A 17862-nucleotide genomic window follows, 5' to 3' on the forward strand; every position below is an offset into this window, starting at 1 on the left:
GGAAGTATTGATTCTCCTTAAAGTTGTAACAAAAAAAAAAGAAAAGAAGAAGAAAGCGAAGACAGGGTGGGGGAATATGTTAACAATTTGAAGAAAAAGGAAAAATCAATATTCAAATGACTCCTTATATTGATTTATAATTAAGTCTTAATTGCGGCGAGGCTCGGACTTTCAAACTGCCCGGTGACGTTAGCTGGGAGAAGACAGGGGAACATTATTGATACACTTTAACAGTGGTGGTCGCCCAGACATTGATTCAGTCGTTTTGCGGTGCCTTTGGCATGCTTTGAGGATCTAAATGCAAGGAAACACGCACTCACACACACACACACACACACACACACACACACACACACACACACACACACACACACACACACACACACACACACACACACACACACACACACACACACACACACACACACACACACACTGCGAAAAGATGCACATACAGCTGCATGCACAAACAAATACACACACCTAAGTGAACTAACACAGCATAATTAACCTTCATCCGGGAAAAGTCAGGGCTGCCTTATCTGCAAAGTTGACTGTGCATGTGTATGTGTGTGTGTGTGTGTGTGTGTGTGTGTGTGTGTGTGTGTGTGTGTGTTTGTGTGTGCTTATGTGTACGTGTTGTAATTACACCATTAGGTGTGGAACTGATTGACTTCAGATGGGGTTGGTGGAGGTATTATTCTGGACAAAATAAGTGAGTGAAAGGAATGTTGTGTGTGTGTGTGTGTGTGTGTGTGTGTGAGAGAGAATCGTATGCTTATTTCAGCTTACACACAGACTTATATACCACTGCATTTATTTGTGATCCTGGTGTGTGTGTGTGTGTGTGTGTGTGTGTGTGTGGTTGTGTGTTTGTCTCTTTATTGTGCTTGAACCCATGTGGCAATGTGTGAGCATGGGTTCATGTTCAAATCTGTGCGTGTGTTTGTGTGTGTATTTGTCCCCACGGGCCTAATCAGGTATCAGATACCTTTTGTTTTGGGAGCTCATTGATGGATGAAATCTTTATCTGTGCTATTGATCAGGAGGGCGCGGGTCCTAAACTGTCTGTCTAGCTGCCTGCCTGCTCCGGCTCTAACAAGATTGCCAGGGCCGAGTATATCAGTTAACATTTAATCAATGGCAGCTTAAGACACTGGGGCTAAGGGAAAGAAGCCCACCGCTTCAGCCCCCTGCCCCAAACCATTACCCGGGATTGAAGGGGAACTATACGTGTGTGTGTGTGTGTGTGTGTGTGTGTGTGTGTGTGTGTGTGTGTGTGTGCGTGGGGGTTCCAGATGATTACAAGGGATTGGGTCTGGTTGATCACATGTCTTGGGGGGACAGAGGTGTGTGCATGTGTGCGCTTTGAGCGTCAGTGTTTATAGGCACGCCAGCACCGGCTTGTCAATACATGTTAATACGTCAGAAACGCCAGAGGGGGTGGTATGTGTGCTATTGCTGCCTGTGCCGCTCCGAAAGAAAATAGGAGAAAATGGAGCGGAGTGACTGATGTGTAAGAAAAATCGCCATTCAGATCAAGTGAAGGCTTCAAATTGAACACGCCTGTGTGAAAAAAAAAAAAAAAAAACACACACACACACTGCAGTGGAAAGATATGACATATCAGGCAATGCGTGATTTTTTTTCTGCATCGCTTGCAAAAAGCACCCTGATGGTGAAATGCAAAAAAGGGGAGTCAGCAAAAAAAAAAGAGAAAGAAATATGATCTGTTAGACTTTTTTCCTTGCTTTTTTATTTTACCATCAGCTCCGCTTAGTGTAAATGAAACCCCATCGGATCTAAGAGGCGGACCCTTCATCTCCCATCTCCACTTTTTTTCTTTCATTTTCTTATCCGCGCTATCGCAGGACCTCATCATCATCAAATCTCATTTTTACGAGAATTAAAGATGTGCTCGCAGTGTTTGCCTACGCGCTGTCTGTGTGTGTGTGTGTGTGTATGTGTGCACGTGTGTGTGCGCGGCGTCGGAATTTGTCCCTGTGCGTTTGTCAGGGGTTTGCTCTGACTAGGGGGAAGCCCCTCTCACGTCCCTGCCTTTCGTCCAAAGCCTGGGAGATTCCCACCACCAAAAATCAATGTGTGTGAGAGCATATGTGCGCCAGTGTGTGTGTGTGTGTCAAGGTTTTGTAAGACAAATCTCTCCAGCGTGCGCCGCTTTAGTGCTATTGAACCAGGCTTCGATCACTCGGCCACTGTGAATAATGCAAGGGAGGCTACTGCTCACTTACAGCACAGGATGCTTGCGTGTGTGTGTGTGTGTGTGTGTGTGTGTGTGTGTGTGTGTGTGTGTGTGTGTGTGTACGTGTATGTGTGTGTGCACTTGTATGTGTGTGTGTGTGTGACAGGATGGTCCTTTTTCCTTCTTGCAAATGCAACAGGGCAGTTCTTCGACGTTCCTCCACTTGGCCCTCTTAATCTTGTGTCAGATACAGGAACTCCCACATTGATACTGTCTCTTTGAGTGTGTGCGCGCCCCACATGTGTGTGCATGTGAGTGTGTGTGTGTGTGTGTGTGTGTGTGTGTGTGTGTGTGTGTGTGTGTGTGTGTGTGTGTGTGTGTGTGTGTCTACGCTGGAGGCTTGTACGGGCGGACGGGAAGAGCTTAACTCAAGCAGACAGCTCAGGCCTGCACTTTGACACACCCTGACTCATTACATACAGCCGGCACGGAGTGGAATATTGTCATTAAAAAAGACAATTAAGATACGAAGTCAAGGGGCTAGCATCTCTTACACACACATGGACACACACACACACACACACAGCAAACACACACAGCACAGGGGGATATATAGGTGAAACTCGTCTTCTTCATGTCCCCCCCAGGTATGCCAAGCGGAGATATTTATAATCAGGATGTTACAGAGTAATTAAAATGATCCCGAACGATGAGTGTGCGCGTGTGTTGTTTTTTTCCGAGTGCGTGTGTGTATGCGTTTTTTTTCTTCTGTTAATTAAGCTGAATGATTTGATATGACGCAAACCGTAATGCTTTAATGGTGTCCTATACTTGATGTGGCTGGAGGGGGACCACAGTTGACGGGGCTATAGGGAGTGACAGGGGTGACACACACACACACACACACACACACACACACACACACACACACACACACACACACACACACACACACACACACACACACACACACACACACACACACACACACACACACACACACACACACACACACAGTACAGCTGCTCATTTGGCTCTTGTCTATAAGAGGAGCATTTATTTTTTCGACATAATTATCTGTGTCATCACTTATGAGGCAATTAAACAAACATCAGTTCCTATTTCCTCTCCCTCCGTCTCTCCTCTCTTCTAACTCGGCTTCCTCATCCTCTCTTCTCTCCTGCCATCTTTCTTTATCACCTCTTCTCTCCTCTCCTCTCCTCTCCTGCGTGACTCCAGACAAGGTTTCAATTTCAGCATGCTGATTGTCTCATTGCCGGCTCTATGCATGTCTAACACTTACTGGCACTCTGGGGACCGGCAATACACACCATGGAATGCCTATTACACTCCCACACGTTTCTGGCGAGTGTGTGTGTGTGTGTGTGTACGTGTTTATGTGTGTGTGCAAGGGGGTGATGAGGGTGTAAAATGCCTATTACGCTGAGAGTCTGGTCTCTCTTACACTGGAGAGAATTCTCCGGCGCCTAAAGAGCAGAAAATTGCAACTCTCCTCTTCCTCACTCCCTATTAACCTGCTTTCGAAACAAAGGCCCCGGCCCAAGGTGTGTGTGTGTGTGTGTGTGTGTGTGTGTGTGTGTGTGTGTGTGTGTGTTTGCGTGCGTGAGCGAGTATACTTGGCCATTAGCCCCCAATGTGCCATCATTGGTAAAGCACCTTGTGCACCCAACCAAGCAGAAACACCATTGTCTTTTCCCTGCATTATCCTCTAGTTTTCTATGTCTTGTAACCACATTTTTAAGGCTTTTTCAAAAAAAATACTTGATTAACTTTTTTACACTGCAACAGCTTCAGTTCATCCTCTTTCTGTCTCTATTCAGTCACCCAAAGTTTGTAAAAATGTATATTTTTAGCCCTTAAATGAACTTGTCACTCGTTTCTTTCTTTCCTTTCCTTTATTTTCAATCTACAAAAAAAAGAAAATAGCAAAGGGAGATGGCATCTCATGAAGAGCCTTGAGATGACTAAAGCAGGGGGCATATTTGTCTAATTTGCTCAAAGACATCCACATCAAAGAACAAATCAAGACCCGGGCTCATTCGGTGGATTTTTATCAGTCTATCCAATTCTTTTTCTCTCTTTTTTCTTCCTCCTCCAGCGTCCTTATTCCTCTCTCTCTGTCACATTTGTCTTCCTCTCTACTTCTCTCTCTCTCTATTTTTTTCGTTATTAGAACATGATAAAAGAGAGAGGGGTGTCATGACACGGGACCCCCCCCCCCTCCCTCCCTCCTTCCGTTAACATTAGGAGGTGGGTGAGAGAAAGAGAACGAGGAGAGAAAAAAAACAGGGGAGAAGAAAGATGAAAGAGATTTGTCTGGAAATTATTGCTCACAAGGCATTGATTCTCGAGCTTTAATCTCACACAGTGTGCTCAAGTTTCCTATTAGGGAGATGAAGAAAAAGGAGAGAGGAGAGAGAGTGGCAGAGATGGGTCGTGTTCACATAGGTGGGGAGGTGAAAACTTGGCATGTCTGTCAGTGTTGCTCGGGGCAGAAAAAAAAACATACCATCCCCCTCCCCCCCTCCCTTGTACTGAAAGGAGAAGCCATGTCCAGAATCTTTATATATATATTATTTTAACCGCGCCGCTGTCTTGCTTTTAGGTCATTAGTCTGCTGAAAGTAAACACAGGACAGACACAGCTATAGCTACTGAACCGCCGGAGGGTCACACACACACACACACACACACACACACACACACACACACACACACACGACGAGCCACTGACAGCTGCTATAGCTGCAAAGCTTCCTCCGGTTAGCGACGATTAGCCTTGGCTATAGGTAATCAATAGCGGCTATCAATTCCATACCTCCTACTGATGGATGAGGTAAAGGCAACTGAGAGGGAGAGTGAGGAAGAAATAGTGGGGGAAAAAAGAATCTGTCGCTTACTACAAAGAATGGGAGAAATTCTACCTGACAATACTACCTCCCTAAAGTAAAGTTTTTTCTGCCTGCTCTTCTTTGTGTGAGTTTGTGTGTGTGTGTGTGTGTGTGTGTGTGTGCATATAGGCCCGGCCTTAAAATGTCCATCTGTGAATTGAATCATCGCAGTCCGAGATTAGCGGCTGCTTGGACCCAGCCAGCGCATTGCCTGGTTACCGCGGCTCCGGCTCCACACTAACCTCCTCCCATCAGTGGATTGTTTGTCTTAATGCTGTGTGACACGGCCCATTGTTTTGTCCATCTGTGGTTAAGAGTCAATGGACAGAGGGTGTATGAGGGGATTGGGGAGAGAGAGAGAGAGAGAGAGAGAAAGAAAGAGAGAGAGAGAGAGAGAGAGAGAAAAGAATAGAGGTGAGGGAGAAGAAAAATAAAGAAGAGCAGGGGTGAAAAAGGGGGGGGATGGGAGGGAGTGAGTGAAAAAAAGAGGAAAGAAACAAAGTGGGGACCAGAGCTGAGAGGTGAAAAAATAAAAAAATAAAAAGTTCAGAAAGAGACTGGGAGTAAAGGGAAAACATGAAATAACCCCCCCGAAAATTTAAATACGGTTCCCCTCGGACTTTACATTCACCGCTTCCTATTCTGGGAGCTTCCAGAGGACTTTTTCAGTTCCATATGGAGCGGAGCCCTAAAGCTCTTTGTGATATCACCGACGTGAAAAGAGAGACGCCCTGGCCCCGTGACGCCAGTCCCCTCTTCAAAGGGTTAAGTCATATTTAGTATGCGTCCTCATAGCCCCACGGCTTTGTATTGTAAATAAGACTAATGTGGCATTGGTCAGGTATGCTAATTCAGATAATCAGCGCAATTTCTGCAAATTATAACTGTCAGTGTGGTGGGCACAGAACCTTGGCGGAAAACATGAGGGAACAATTTAGTCCTGGGTAATACCCCTCCACCAAAGAGCTGCTCAACTCAAAGAAAAACAATCGGCCCGAGCCCATACCGCCCCGACACACCATTTCAAAAATAGTTTATGGTGAACGAGGCTAGTTTTTCTTTTTTTCTTTCTGAGGCGCAAGTCAGCCTGCTGGTCTTTTTTTTTTCTTCCTATGTGCACACACAGACCACAAAGTAATTATAATTTGCTTGGATGGAATTATTCAAAAAATGACCACATCTTTTTCTCCCTCAGCCATAGAGAATATGGTTTTGGGAAATTTGGGGTAAATTGCTACTTGCCGAAAATATAATAATACACATTTATGAACGTGTCTTATTTTGATTTGACAAATGATTTAAAATGCAGTGTATTGTCTCCAACTAATTGTACAGCAATAAAAAGAAAAACGACATACTTCACATAAATCCTTTTGGGTAAAATCCCATCACGCTCATCAGAATAGCTCTCCCCGGGAAGTGACTTTTGCTCATGTTGGGCACATAAAATAACATTCCACGTTTTTATTATGCGAAGAATGGATCCCGCCTGTCTGCGATCTGTGGACTCCTACCGTTTATGTAAGCAACTTCCTGTTTCACAGTAAATGAGACGGGGGAAAAGGTCACGAATAATTTATTAACTGTAGGTAATCAGTTGTTTGTAAGAAAATCAATACGCAATATAATTGGATGCCCTAACCTATTAACCACCACATCTTAACACAGATATCTAATGTCTAACTGTATCAGAGGAACGGCATTATGCAACAAAAGCACAAAAACCGTTCCTAAATAAAAAGGACTAATTTGTTTGTCAGCTGTTGTCACCTACTGCATTCTGCCTTGAAAAAAGAAAAGAAAATGGCCACCACTGCGCTAACTCTAGCGGTTAGCTGGATCTGGGTGTGTGTTGCATCCTTTCTCTCACTCCTCCGGCCATCCGTGAATGTTTATGTAATGGCCACAAATTACTGAGACAAATCCTGGAAATAGACTTCTGTCTGAGGAGAGACCTTCTTGAAAAAAAGAAAAAAAAAAGAAAGGGAACCGCTGGAATGGCGAAACCAACCCCATCACCACCCAGAGGAAAAAAGAAAAGTAGAAGATGAAGGAGTGAAAGTGAGGGAGGAGGGAGGGGAAAATCTAATACCTCAACAACAACAAAAAGATGCCTTGGTGTCATCGCATCGAAATGCTCTTTAGGGAGTCAGCAAAGCCCTTTCCCACATTGGAAATTGAATGATTGTGTTTTTGGTTGCTGTTGGTTCTTTGACTCACTTCAGACGCACACGGTTTGGGGTTGGGTAAATTTGGAAAAGAAGGAATGTCGGGCGCCCTTCGGAAACAAGCAAGATGGCACACTTGCTCTCATGACCATGTTCCATCACTTCCTGCTGGAAACACACGTACACGTTCACATACTCGTACACACACACACACACACACACACACACACACACACACACACACACACACACACACACACACACACACATCTACATCCACACACAAGCGCGGCTGGTGATAATAAGTGTCCATTAGGCTCAGATTTTAGCCTACAGCTGCTATGTAAATGGTAAGCACAGCTACACTAATTTGACTGAGGAACGAAAATGTCCCAGAGCCTTATCACTCAGAGAAAACAAAAGGGCTCCGGATATACAGACACACATACATGCACACACTCAAACTCACATATGCCCATACATACACCCACCCACACGATAAAAGTGTTGTTTGGTCTCTCTTAAGTCAGAAGAGGTCTTTTGTTTAAAAGGGGGACTCAGACAAAGAGGGTCCTCTCCCTCCCTCTTTAATGCATGTTGGGTGGTGGCGTAGGGTAGGGGGGGGGGGTATAGAGGGATGGATATGTGTGGGTGGTGGGGTGGTGGAGGGATGGATGACAGGCTTGGCTCTCAGAAATAATTACCTCCATAAGATCCCATCTCTCTCTCTCTGTTTTTTCTTTTGTGAGGGACAGAGGGAACAGAAGAGGGGGAAAAAAATGACAGAAAGTAAAGTATGCAGAAAAGGGCTCTAGTGTTTCTGCTTGGTCTGGCTTATGAGGGGCTTTACACATGATGGAGCACAGGGCTAATGGACAAGCATACACACACACACACACACACACACACACACACACAGAGAAACAAAGTCATACACACACACACACACACACAAACAGCTCCTCGCAGTGTTCTTTATGGCTAAACAAATGGTCAAGGGGGGCGGGGGGAGGGGGGAAATCAGACTACACATGCTGTTAATCTCTCTCAAAAAAAATACAGCTGAACAAATTGTCCAAATGATAAAAATCGATGATGGAATACCCATGACTCGCAATCTGTCATATTTGTCTTTTTCTGCTTGGATTTTGACTAAAACAGTTCTATTCACGAGAGTAACTTCATTATAGAGTGGAGAAGGGCAAAGCAAAAAAAAACAAAAAGGAATCTAATTTCTCCTAACAACTTCTGGACGACCCTCAAAGCCAAATGGCCTCAGAGTCATCCATGTCGAGGGCCAATTCATTTATACTTGCCCTTCTGATGCAAACTGGCATTTTTTTATAAACTCAATTTTCTTTAACACTTGTAATTGTACACAGAGAGGGACGTTATATCTTAGCAATGTGATGATGGGCACAGAGGGCTTTTTGTCTCTGAAGGACACTGCTGGAAGAGCATGGCTCGTCAGTGGGAACACAGACACACGTAGATAAGTGCACACACACACACACACACACACACACACACACACACACACACACACACACACACACACACACACACACACACACACACACACACACACACACACACACACACACACACACACACACACACACACACACACACACACACACACACACACACACACACACACACACACACACGCACACACGCACACACACACACACACACTCTCTGTCTTCCCCTCTCTCTTCACAATGGTGTTTACCCAGTGTAAAGGATGAGACGACTGGGCACAGGTTCAGGGGAATAACAGACTCATAAAAAGAAAAAAAGAATAACAAAGAGTGTAAGGTTCTCAAATAAACATGCACAGGCACACACACACACACACACACACACTGACATGTACCCACAATGCAGACGTGTTGCTCGCACACTCCCGTCTTTTGTTTCAAAAAAACACCTATACCCTTTGCAGCCATGTCTCCACAGCACTCTATCCTTAATTAGGCCATAAAATCAGCATCAAAATTGTTTAATGAAAGCCATTCGCATGTACATAAAGTCCAGAGCATTAGAAACTCTTATTCCCAAATGGGCCTATAATTATCTGGCTCTGTGCCACGTCCCAGGCTTTAAGAGAAAGATACCGGTCAGCACTTAAATTAATCTTTTTCATACCAGTCTCTAATGAACAGAAAGTGCTCGAGTCAGGAGTTGTCGTCCCAGAAAAACCAACAGCACGCATACACATGCACGTATACACAAATATAGAGGGGGTCCTTAAACTGAACACTGGCTGGAAATGTTGCCTACTATAGAGCATTTTTTTTTCTCCACCAGTTAAAACATTCACATCATCTATCACTATAGGAGCCTAAGGCAGCTATGATATAGCCCTTTTTCTTCCGTATAACATCACTGGAGTATGTTATGTTTGCATGTACTGTTTAAAACAAAAAGAGAAAAGTCAAAAATACATGTTCTATTCGACTGCCAAACTATAGAACTCTGGAAGTATATAACTTCGACTTTAACTTTCAGTCTTTGATCTTTGGTTGAAAGACTCTTACTCACCCCTCTTCCTACACCTGCCAAATGCATGGGCTACAAGAAAATACCTGTTTCCAACATTAAACCATGTACTTTGTGAAAGAATACTGTTGTTCACAAAAAAAATATTATATAGAGTGGGCAAAAGGAGGGCATCCAAAAAAAAGTGTCCTAGCATTTTGGACTTAAGCTTTTGCACTAGCTTCCTCATGGAAATTCACCATGTGGCATCAAAGCCAAGGTATAAAACCAAGTGCCCGAGCAACAAATATGGTGAGTTTTTAAGAGTGGAACATTTGAAATAGGTGCAGCGGGCGATTATTGCTTTTGACAGGTTTAAAACCTGGTTGTGCTCAATGGTTTGAGATGTTAAAAAAAAGAAAAAAAGAAAAAGGGCTTGAGGCTGTGCTCGTGTTCTGGATGAAAAAATGGACAGGAGCGGGACAGGGTGGGAGAGATGGAATAAGCAGGACAAAAAAGGAGAGAGGGAGATATAAAAAGAGAGGAGAGAAGCAGAGAGGGTTGGGGAGGGGGGGGGGGGGGGTGTGGGGTGAAATGTACGGTAATGATTTATCTAAGCATGCTTTTTTGCTGCGCCCCAAATCGCACCGAAACTTTGATCCATGTGTAATTAAAACCAAACGTACACCGTCTCCAATTCAGGATTGGGAGCTCTTCTGTGTGTGTGTGTGTGTGTGTGTGTGTGTGTGTGTGTGTGTGTGTGTGTGTGTTTGTGTTGGGGGGATTCACATATGTTTCCAAGCGCTGGATGGACCCCCATCTGTTTTGGGAGTACATGTACAGTATAAACAGGAGACTTTGGGGAGCACACATTCATGTTGAAATACACACACATTAAGCACCGAACCACACACCCACACACACACAGATGAATGTATGGACTAATGCTATGCTGGAATGCTATTCAAAATGTGTAACACCCCCCCCCCCCCCCTCACCTACCCCTTCCCACCCGCTCCCTTCAGGTCAAGCAAAGCAAAAACAAGTTAAGCGCTCATTTTCTCCCGGCAGCATTAACATAGGGATGACTAAATAATGGACCCTGACTCTTGGTCTTCTGGTTTAAATTACAGCACAGCCCCCTCCCCTTACACCCTGCAACCCCTCACCAACCATCCAACCCCCACTCAAAGAAAAAAACGATTAATCTTTTTTTTTTTTTTTTTTTTTGTCTCTCTGAATGTTTTACAGTTCTGTTACACTTATTAGCTGCTGGCAGGACGGAGAGTCTTAAATGAAAGCCAAATTGCTTTGGTCATGAGAAAGGAAATGAAAGCTCACTCCAGGGAGAGACTGTGTAGCCGTAGCAAATGTGTGTGCATTTGTGTGTGTGTGTCTGTGTGTGAGTGAGAGAAAGAGTAATGTTTGTGTGTATGACTAACGAATGTGTGTGTGTACATGCCTTTTTTCACTATGAGATACTCCCAAGGTGAAATTTCATAAGCTGACTGTCTGCCTGCTTGGGATGTCCCTGTGCACGGGACGGGTGTGTGTGTGTGTGTGTGTGTGTGTGTGTGTGTGTGTGTGTGTGTGTGTGTATGTTTTGTAGAGACAAGCGCGGCAGCCTAATAGGAACAGTATGCTCATTTTGGAGAGATTAGGAGGAATGGACGGCTCTGTATCAAGAGACGTGATCTGGATATGAAGGCTGAGGGAGCGAGGGAGGGAGGGAGGTTTGACAGAATAAAGAGGGAGTAGTGCATGAAAAAAAGAGAAAAAAAAACTGAAAGGAAGGGTGTAAGGAGAAAGAAAAAAAAGATGGATCTGACTGGAAGAAAAAGGAAGAAAACTGACCACCACAACAAAAACCAGCAAATAGATGATAACTAAAAAAAATTAAAGAAACTATTAATGTGACAAATAAAGGAAAATGTCACCTGCAATTTGACCCCAAAATGGCCTTAAAAAAGAAAGGACCCAACAAAAAAGAAGGGCCAGGTCACAACAAAATGAAGCCAGACACACACACACACACACACACACACACACACACACACACACACACACACACACACACACACACACACACACACACACACACACACACACACACACACACACACACACACACACACAGCTAAGCTAAAAAGAAAGATAGCACACATACCTTGGCTGGGGGGACCCTCCTTGACATAGAAGAGCTCCTGGAAGCTCAGTCCTTCATCTTCTCCTCCTCCCAGACCTTGCTGGTGCATCTGCAGCTTCCTCATGCCTTCGTTCTGCTGGTGGCGGGCAGAGCGCGCGTGTTGCACCAGGTTGAGGCGGGCCTTGGTGGAGTAGTCACACAGTGTGCAGTAGTACACACACTGGTCCACACTGTACGCGCTGTCCTGCTTCATCAAGTACTGTAAGGGCACAAGAAGAGAGTAGCAGATGTTAGAGATGGTGGGTTCATGTCTGGAGGGGCCTATATCCTATGGTAAAAATGCACACACTCTCATGATAGTACACTCGGGATATTACAAAAGATATCAGGTTGGCGTTTTCAAAGCAACAAGTGAAAGCTTGTCCGCAAAAAAAAAAAACTATGTTCTTAGTCTTAATGGCTATGAAAAGCTTTCACCCTTCAACTTTTCCAGGTTCCTTAATTCCAACAACCCAGCCATCCCACTCCCCATGCCCCCTCTCAAACAAAGCCAGCAAGAAAAAGTCAGTCAGGTAACACCTCAGCCCATTAGTTTTTTTTTCCTTTTCTCTACAGTATATGTTGTTCGCTCTTTGTGGGTTTTTTGCTTCATTAGTTTCAATCACATACTGCAGATTAGCCCAGTAATCTTTGGTATTAGACCGCTGTTCATTTAAACATTTTATTACAGTGTCACAGTTGTGTTAGTATTTGGCACAAAAGTGGCGTGCTACAAAAAAAAGAGCTATGACGTCGACGAGGCACAATGATTACAATCCCACGGACAAACACAATTTAATTTAATCGTTTTCCAGTAGGGAGAAAACTACCAACACAGAGAAAAGAAAAAGATGCAGTTGTTAATGTTCCGATACTAAACATTTGGGAATTAACTGGATATATTTTAGGTGACATAAAGATTAAACGCACACAAAAAGTCAGAGGCGGGGTTGAGTTCAGAACACTATTTCAGTCTTTAACATGCTCATTGTCCGGCTCTCCTCATTGTTCACAGCTGCGGGGGTTTCTCATTCAACGTGTGCTGTCAGTTGCAAGCCCCTTAATTTCCAGTTGCCTCTTTTAATGGCATTGCAGCCATGCAAAGCTACCCCCTACCTCGATGTGTGCGCGGCCACAAACACACACACACACACACACACAGAGCCCCCATCCCACCTTGCCTTACTCCCATACACCCAGTCAAGCCAAGCATATCAAGTGTGCCTCTGTTGTTGCTGCCGGGCTAATGAACAATGCACAAAAACAAAAGACCAGGCCAAGCTTTTATTATCTGATCCTCTGTGGAGGGAGGGAGGGAGGGAGGGAGGGAGGGAGGGAAAGAGGGAGAAAGAGGGGAGAGAAAAAAGACAGAGAGAGGAAAAAGAGAGCAAAGCAAAAGAGACAGAGACACGGAGGTGGCTCACGAAGGTTAGTCTATGTGCTTTGTTAAGATTTATTCATACAGCCATGTGAGAAACAGGTGGAGGGTACTATGCATGAATTAATACACACAATGGTCGGTGTATGTATGTGTATGTATGTGTGTGTGGGTGTGTGTGTGTGTGTGCTCAGCCCTATACTGTCTTTCATGACTCCAATAGGAAGACGTTTCAATCTCGAAACACATGAAAAGTTAGCGAGGTAATATTTTTCTTTCTCCGGAGCATTGTTGCATGATGTTATATGGAGCAACCTATGTGTGGGAGGTGTGCATGTGTGTGTGTGTGTGTGTCTGTGTGTGTGGTAGGAGGAGTGGGATGGAGGGGTGGGTGGGGTGAATAGTTAGCTGCAGGTGTGTGAGTTCTAACCCCCCTCCCCCCGCGGCCCCCCTCCCTCCTTTGACAAACAGGGATTAGCAACATAGCTACAGCCGCTAACACATCTTTTCTCTCTGTCTCTCCCTCTTTCTTTTTTCCTTTGTCGAACAAAATCTTACGAGCTTTTTCTCACGAGACGGTGGGACGTCCCCGCGCAGTCAGAGGCCCTTTCAGAAGTCTTAAGTTTTAATTAAGTCGGAGTTGTCAGGAGAAAGCTCCCCTAGTCCACAGCTCAGGGCCATTAATTACAGCTATCTTTGTTTCTCTGTGAAAAGAGGCCTCCCTCGCTCCTAGTCTCTCTCTCTCTCTCTCTCTTTCTTTTGCTTCTTTTCTTTCTCCCTTGCTGCTGAGCCTTACCGGGGAAACCACACACACACACAGACACACACACGTGCTCACGGAAGCAAATCGCACATATATCACATGCACGCAGTCAGTGAACGTACATGCACACACACAAGAAGGCCCTGGGTTCATGTTTTCTTTCATTGAAAATATAAACTTTTCTAATTGCCTCCTGGGCGCTTTCTTTTTTTTGCCAGGCACATCCAACTGGTAGGAGACCCTGGGGTAAACCTAAGAAACACGCTGTGGAGATTATATTATATATCTTATGGCTTGGGAACTCCTCGGGATCCCCCAGGAGGACTTGGAAAATGTTGCCTGGGAGAGCGAGAGAGAGGGACAGAGAGACACAGAGAGAGAGAGAGAGAGAGAGAGAGAGAGAGAGAGAGAGAGAGAGAGAGAGAGAGAGAGAGAGAGAGAGAAAGAGAGAGAGAGACAGAGAGAGAGAGCGAGAGAGAGAGCGAGAGAGAGAGAGAGAGAGAGAGAGAGACGTCTGGGGCCACCTCCCTAAGCCTAGCTGCCTGCCACCAGGACTTGGCCCAGGATACACTGCGGGGAAACGGATGGATGGACCAATCATTTTGTTTTGGCATCTGGTAATGGCCCCTTCCATATACATGCTATACGCTACACACACACACCATATGCAAAAAGTCTCCATACTGTCAATCATTGTTACTTGAGTAAAAAAAAACAAGGTTTCTTTTAACTGCTTTGTGATATTTTTTCTTTTAATTGTGTCTAGACTCTACTCCAATGTCATGAGCATTCTGGGAGAAATGAGAAATACTTTGGGTGAATTGAATGAAAAAAGCAATCAGAGGAGGCCCTATTTTTTTTTTTTTTGTGTGTGTTTTTTCGTGAGCGAATATGTTCATTTTTCTCAGCAGCAGAGAAGGCATGCTAAGTCGAGTAGTCTTATCAGGATAGTTTTCAGGGGTTCCTAATGTCACGACCATTAAGGTAATTGCATTGGTTTGAACTTTTTCCAACTCCCTTTTTTTTTAAATAATAAGCAATGTCCTTAAAAATCCCTTTGCACCCTTTAATGTCCTAACTTAGATTCTATGTTGTGTTTTTAAGGGATTTGAGGATTGGGCTGAGAGTATATAGCTGGATGATATACTTGGGGTTGAAACCGGTGCTGCCAGATAGGTTTAGGCCTAATATTAATTCTCTCCCCATCAGCACATTCCACAGGGTTTGTTTAAGACCTAAACTAGAGGGCTGTCTGTCGCTCTCTGGCACTCGGCGGGGCTGAGATGCAGGCGGTCTGGTGATCACAGGGCCAGAACATCCATGATTTATGAACTTTTAAAAGGAGCACTTTGACTCCTGCCAGGCGTGGGCTGTGTAATGCATATTCAAACACACAAACACACTGTTCCTGCTCCTGGGTTTGCGCCTGTGTGTGTGTGTGTGTGTGTCTGCTTGAAATGTGCATGTAATTTACGCCGCAGCTTATTTGTTTGGGTCTATGTGTCTGTGTGTTAGTTTCTGTGTGTGTGTGTGTATGTGTGTATGCCGTAGATACATTTGTCTAGACCGAGTATATATATGTGTGTGTGTGTGTGTGTGTGCGTGTGTGTGTGTGTGTGTGTGTGTGTGTGTGTGTGTGTGTGTGTGTGTGTGTGTGTGTGTGTGTGTGTGTGTGTGTGTGTGTGTGTGTGTGTGTGTGTGCAGAATAGCAAAAAGGCCCATCCTTGTCAATACGGCACCTCTCCAGAGTGCCTGGTGGTTAATTGTTGGGAATCAGTGTTTTGGCAAACAACCAAATAGGCTAACACTCCCCATGGGCCAATCAAAATCAGCTAAACAGCATTCCCTATAGACCTTAATATGGCGCAGACATCTCAGGATAGTGGGGGAGGTAAACACACACACACCCCCTATACACAAAGAATGCAAATTATGACACCCGGGACTTCCTGTTTACCTGTCAAAAACACAACATTGTCAGCCTCTGCCGATGACACACACACACACACACATACACACACACACACACACACTGGGACTTGTATGAGGAGAAGGGAGGAGAGTCAATTTGACAGGTAAGGGAAGCTCCCTTGTGGAGTGGTTTTCTGCTGTGTGCGTGTGTGTGTGTGTGTGTGTGTGTGTGTGTGTGTGTGTGTGTGTGTGTGTGTGTGTGGATGACAGAGGACCGCATTCATTATGCAGAATGAGATGTTTACAAAACACCTTTCTCACACACACATAAACACACGGGTGCATACACCTCCCCTCCACTCTCTCCCTGGGTTTGTTGGGAGGATAGCAGCAGTGCCATCTCATATTCATTTGTTCTATCTGTGGTGACAAAGCTGCCTCATTAACTGAATTCATAATAAGCCAAAGCAAAAGACATCTCCTCACAACTTCTTTTATCTCGCCGTGCATGTACACATACGTCAAAGTATGTGAGTGAGTGTGTGAGTGTGTGTGTGTGTGTGCGCAGGTGGGGGTGGGTATAATTTCTACGTTTCATGCTCCTTTTTTTCTCACTGCATGCGTGCGTTTGTGGATTTCATGCATCAATAATTTCCATTCCACATTTTTTGATTTTGCCTCACAAGTGTTTCTGTTTGTGTCTATAATTCAATCCTGCATTCTTTATCGTCTTTGCCTGTGATTGTGCGCCTACGCACTAATATCATGACAAAAAATATTTTTGAAAAAGCAGAGCAAAGCAGCCGAGTTGTGATTTCCTCCATAAACCAAATGAAAAGGAGGGTATACAGTACAAACATGCCATTTCCTGTCATTAAGTGTAAACCAGGCTGCTAATGAACACATACAGAAAAGAAGGACTCTGCTATGCTGCTACCGCCGCAGCTATGTCTTAATAACCAGTTTGTGTGTGTCAGAGCGTGTTTGTACATGTTTTATACGTAAAGAATGGGTACATACATACATCCTCTTTTTTTCTTTTTGTGTCCGCTGAGAGTGGCATGCAAATGTGCGTCCCACACATTGTGAAAATGAAAACCTCTTTATCTCCTTTCATCAGTGTGTTTTTTTAGGGGAAGCAGGGAGCTTGTTGTTGGGTGTACCTTTTTTTTTTTGGAACGTCACCAGCTTCCGGTGCTATCCCCTGGGCCCCCGGGGGCCATCGGAGACAAAAACAGCCCCACTTGGCCCAGCAAATAACAAAAGCGTGTTTTGTTCCTTGAAAGTATTTTAAACACATACCAGCGCTGCCTGGAAGGCTGCCAAGTGTAGGATTCCATCACTGCTACCACCTCCCCAACACATGTTACTGCTAACCGCCGCTCAGCCCCCAAGACATAGATGTAACGCAAGATCACTGCAACCGCTGAAAAGATATGCAGAGGGCCCAGGTATGTGCCACCTCGCTTCCACAGATACATAGAGCAGCAAATACAGTGCAGAGCCACAGATTCAGTGCTGCACGCACAAAAACAAATATGCAAATAAAAGCTCTATACAAAAACTGCTGAGTGCACATTGCGTACACACATACACACACACAATGCACACCTCTTACTTCTCCCTCCCTCTCTCACTCACTCCGACAAGGCCACTGTGTGTGATCTAAAGATGCTGGTGACACAAATATATCCCTAAAAAAAAAAGAAATCCCCTTCCAGCCCGACCTTCTTTTCTTTCCTTTCCGTCGTTCCTTTCTTCACCACCAAGCCTCAAACTTTCATGAATGCATAGAATAATATTTCGAGCAGCTAATTTGCCTCTCCCGTTCCTCTCTGCCTGCTGGCAGTTCCATGTGA

The 17862-nt window shown here is 44.7% G+C and overlaps 1 protein-coding gene across 1 annotated transcript in view; it reads right to left on the reverse strand.

Annotated features, from left to right (window-relative positions):
• Nucleotides 1-17862, reverse strand: part of zfhx4 (zinc finger homeobox 4) — an 84788-nt gene that overhangs the window by 27806 nt on the left and 39120 nt on the right. Inside the window, exon 6 of the mRNA XM_080050291.1 lies at nucleotides 11934-12171. Coding sequence (XP_079906417.1) covers nucleotides 11934-12171 — 238 coding nt within the window. The remainder of the gene's footprint in view (nucleotides 1-11933; nucleotides 12172-17862) is intronic.

Source organism: Ammodytes marinus, assembly GCF_949987685.1.
Source record: "Ammodytes marinus genome assembly, chromosome: 21".
Classification (NCBI taxonomy): domain Eukaryota; kingdom Metazoa; phylum Chordata; class Actinopteri; order Uranoscopiformes; family Ammodytidae; genus Ammodytes; species Ammodytes marinus.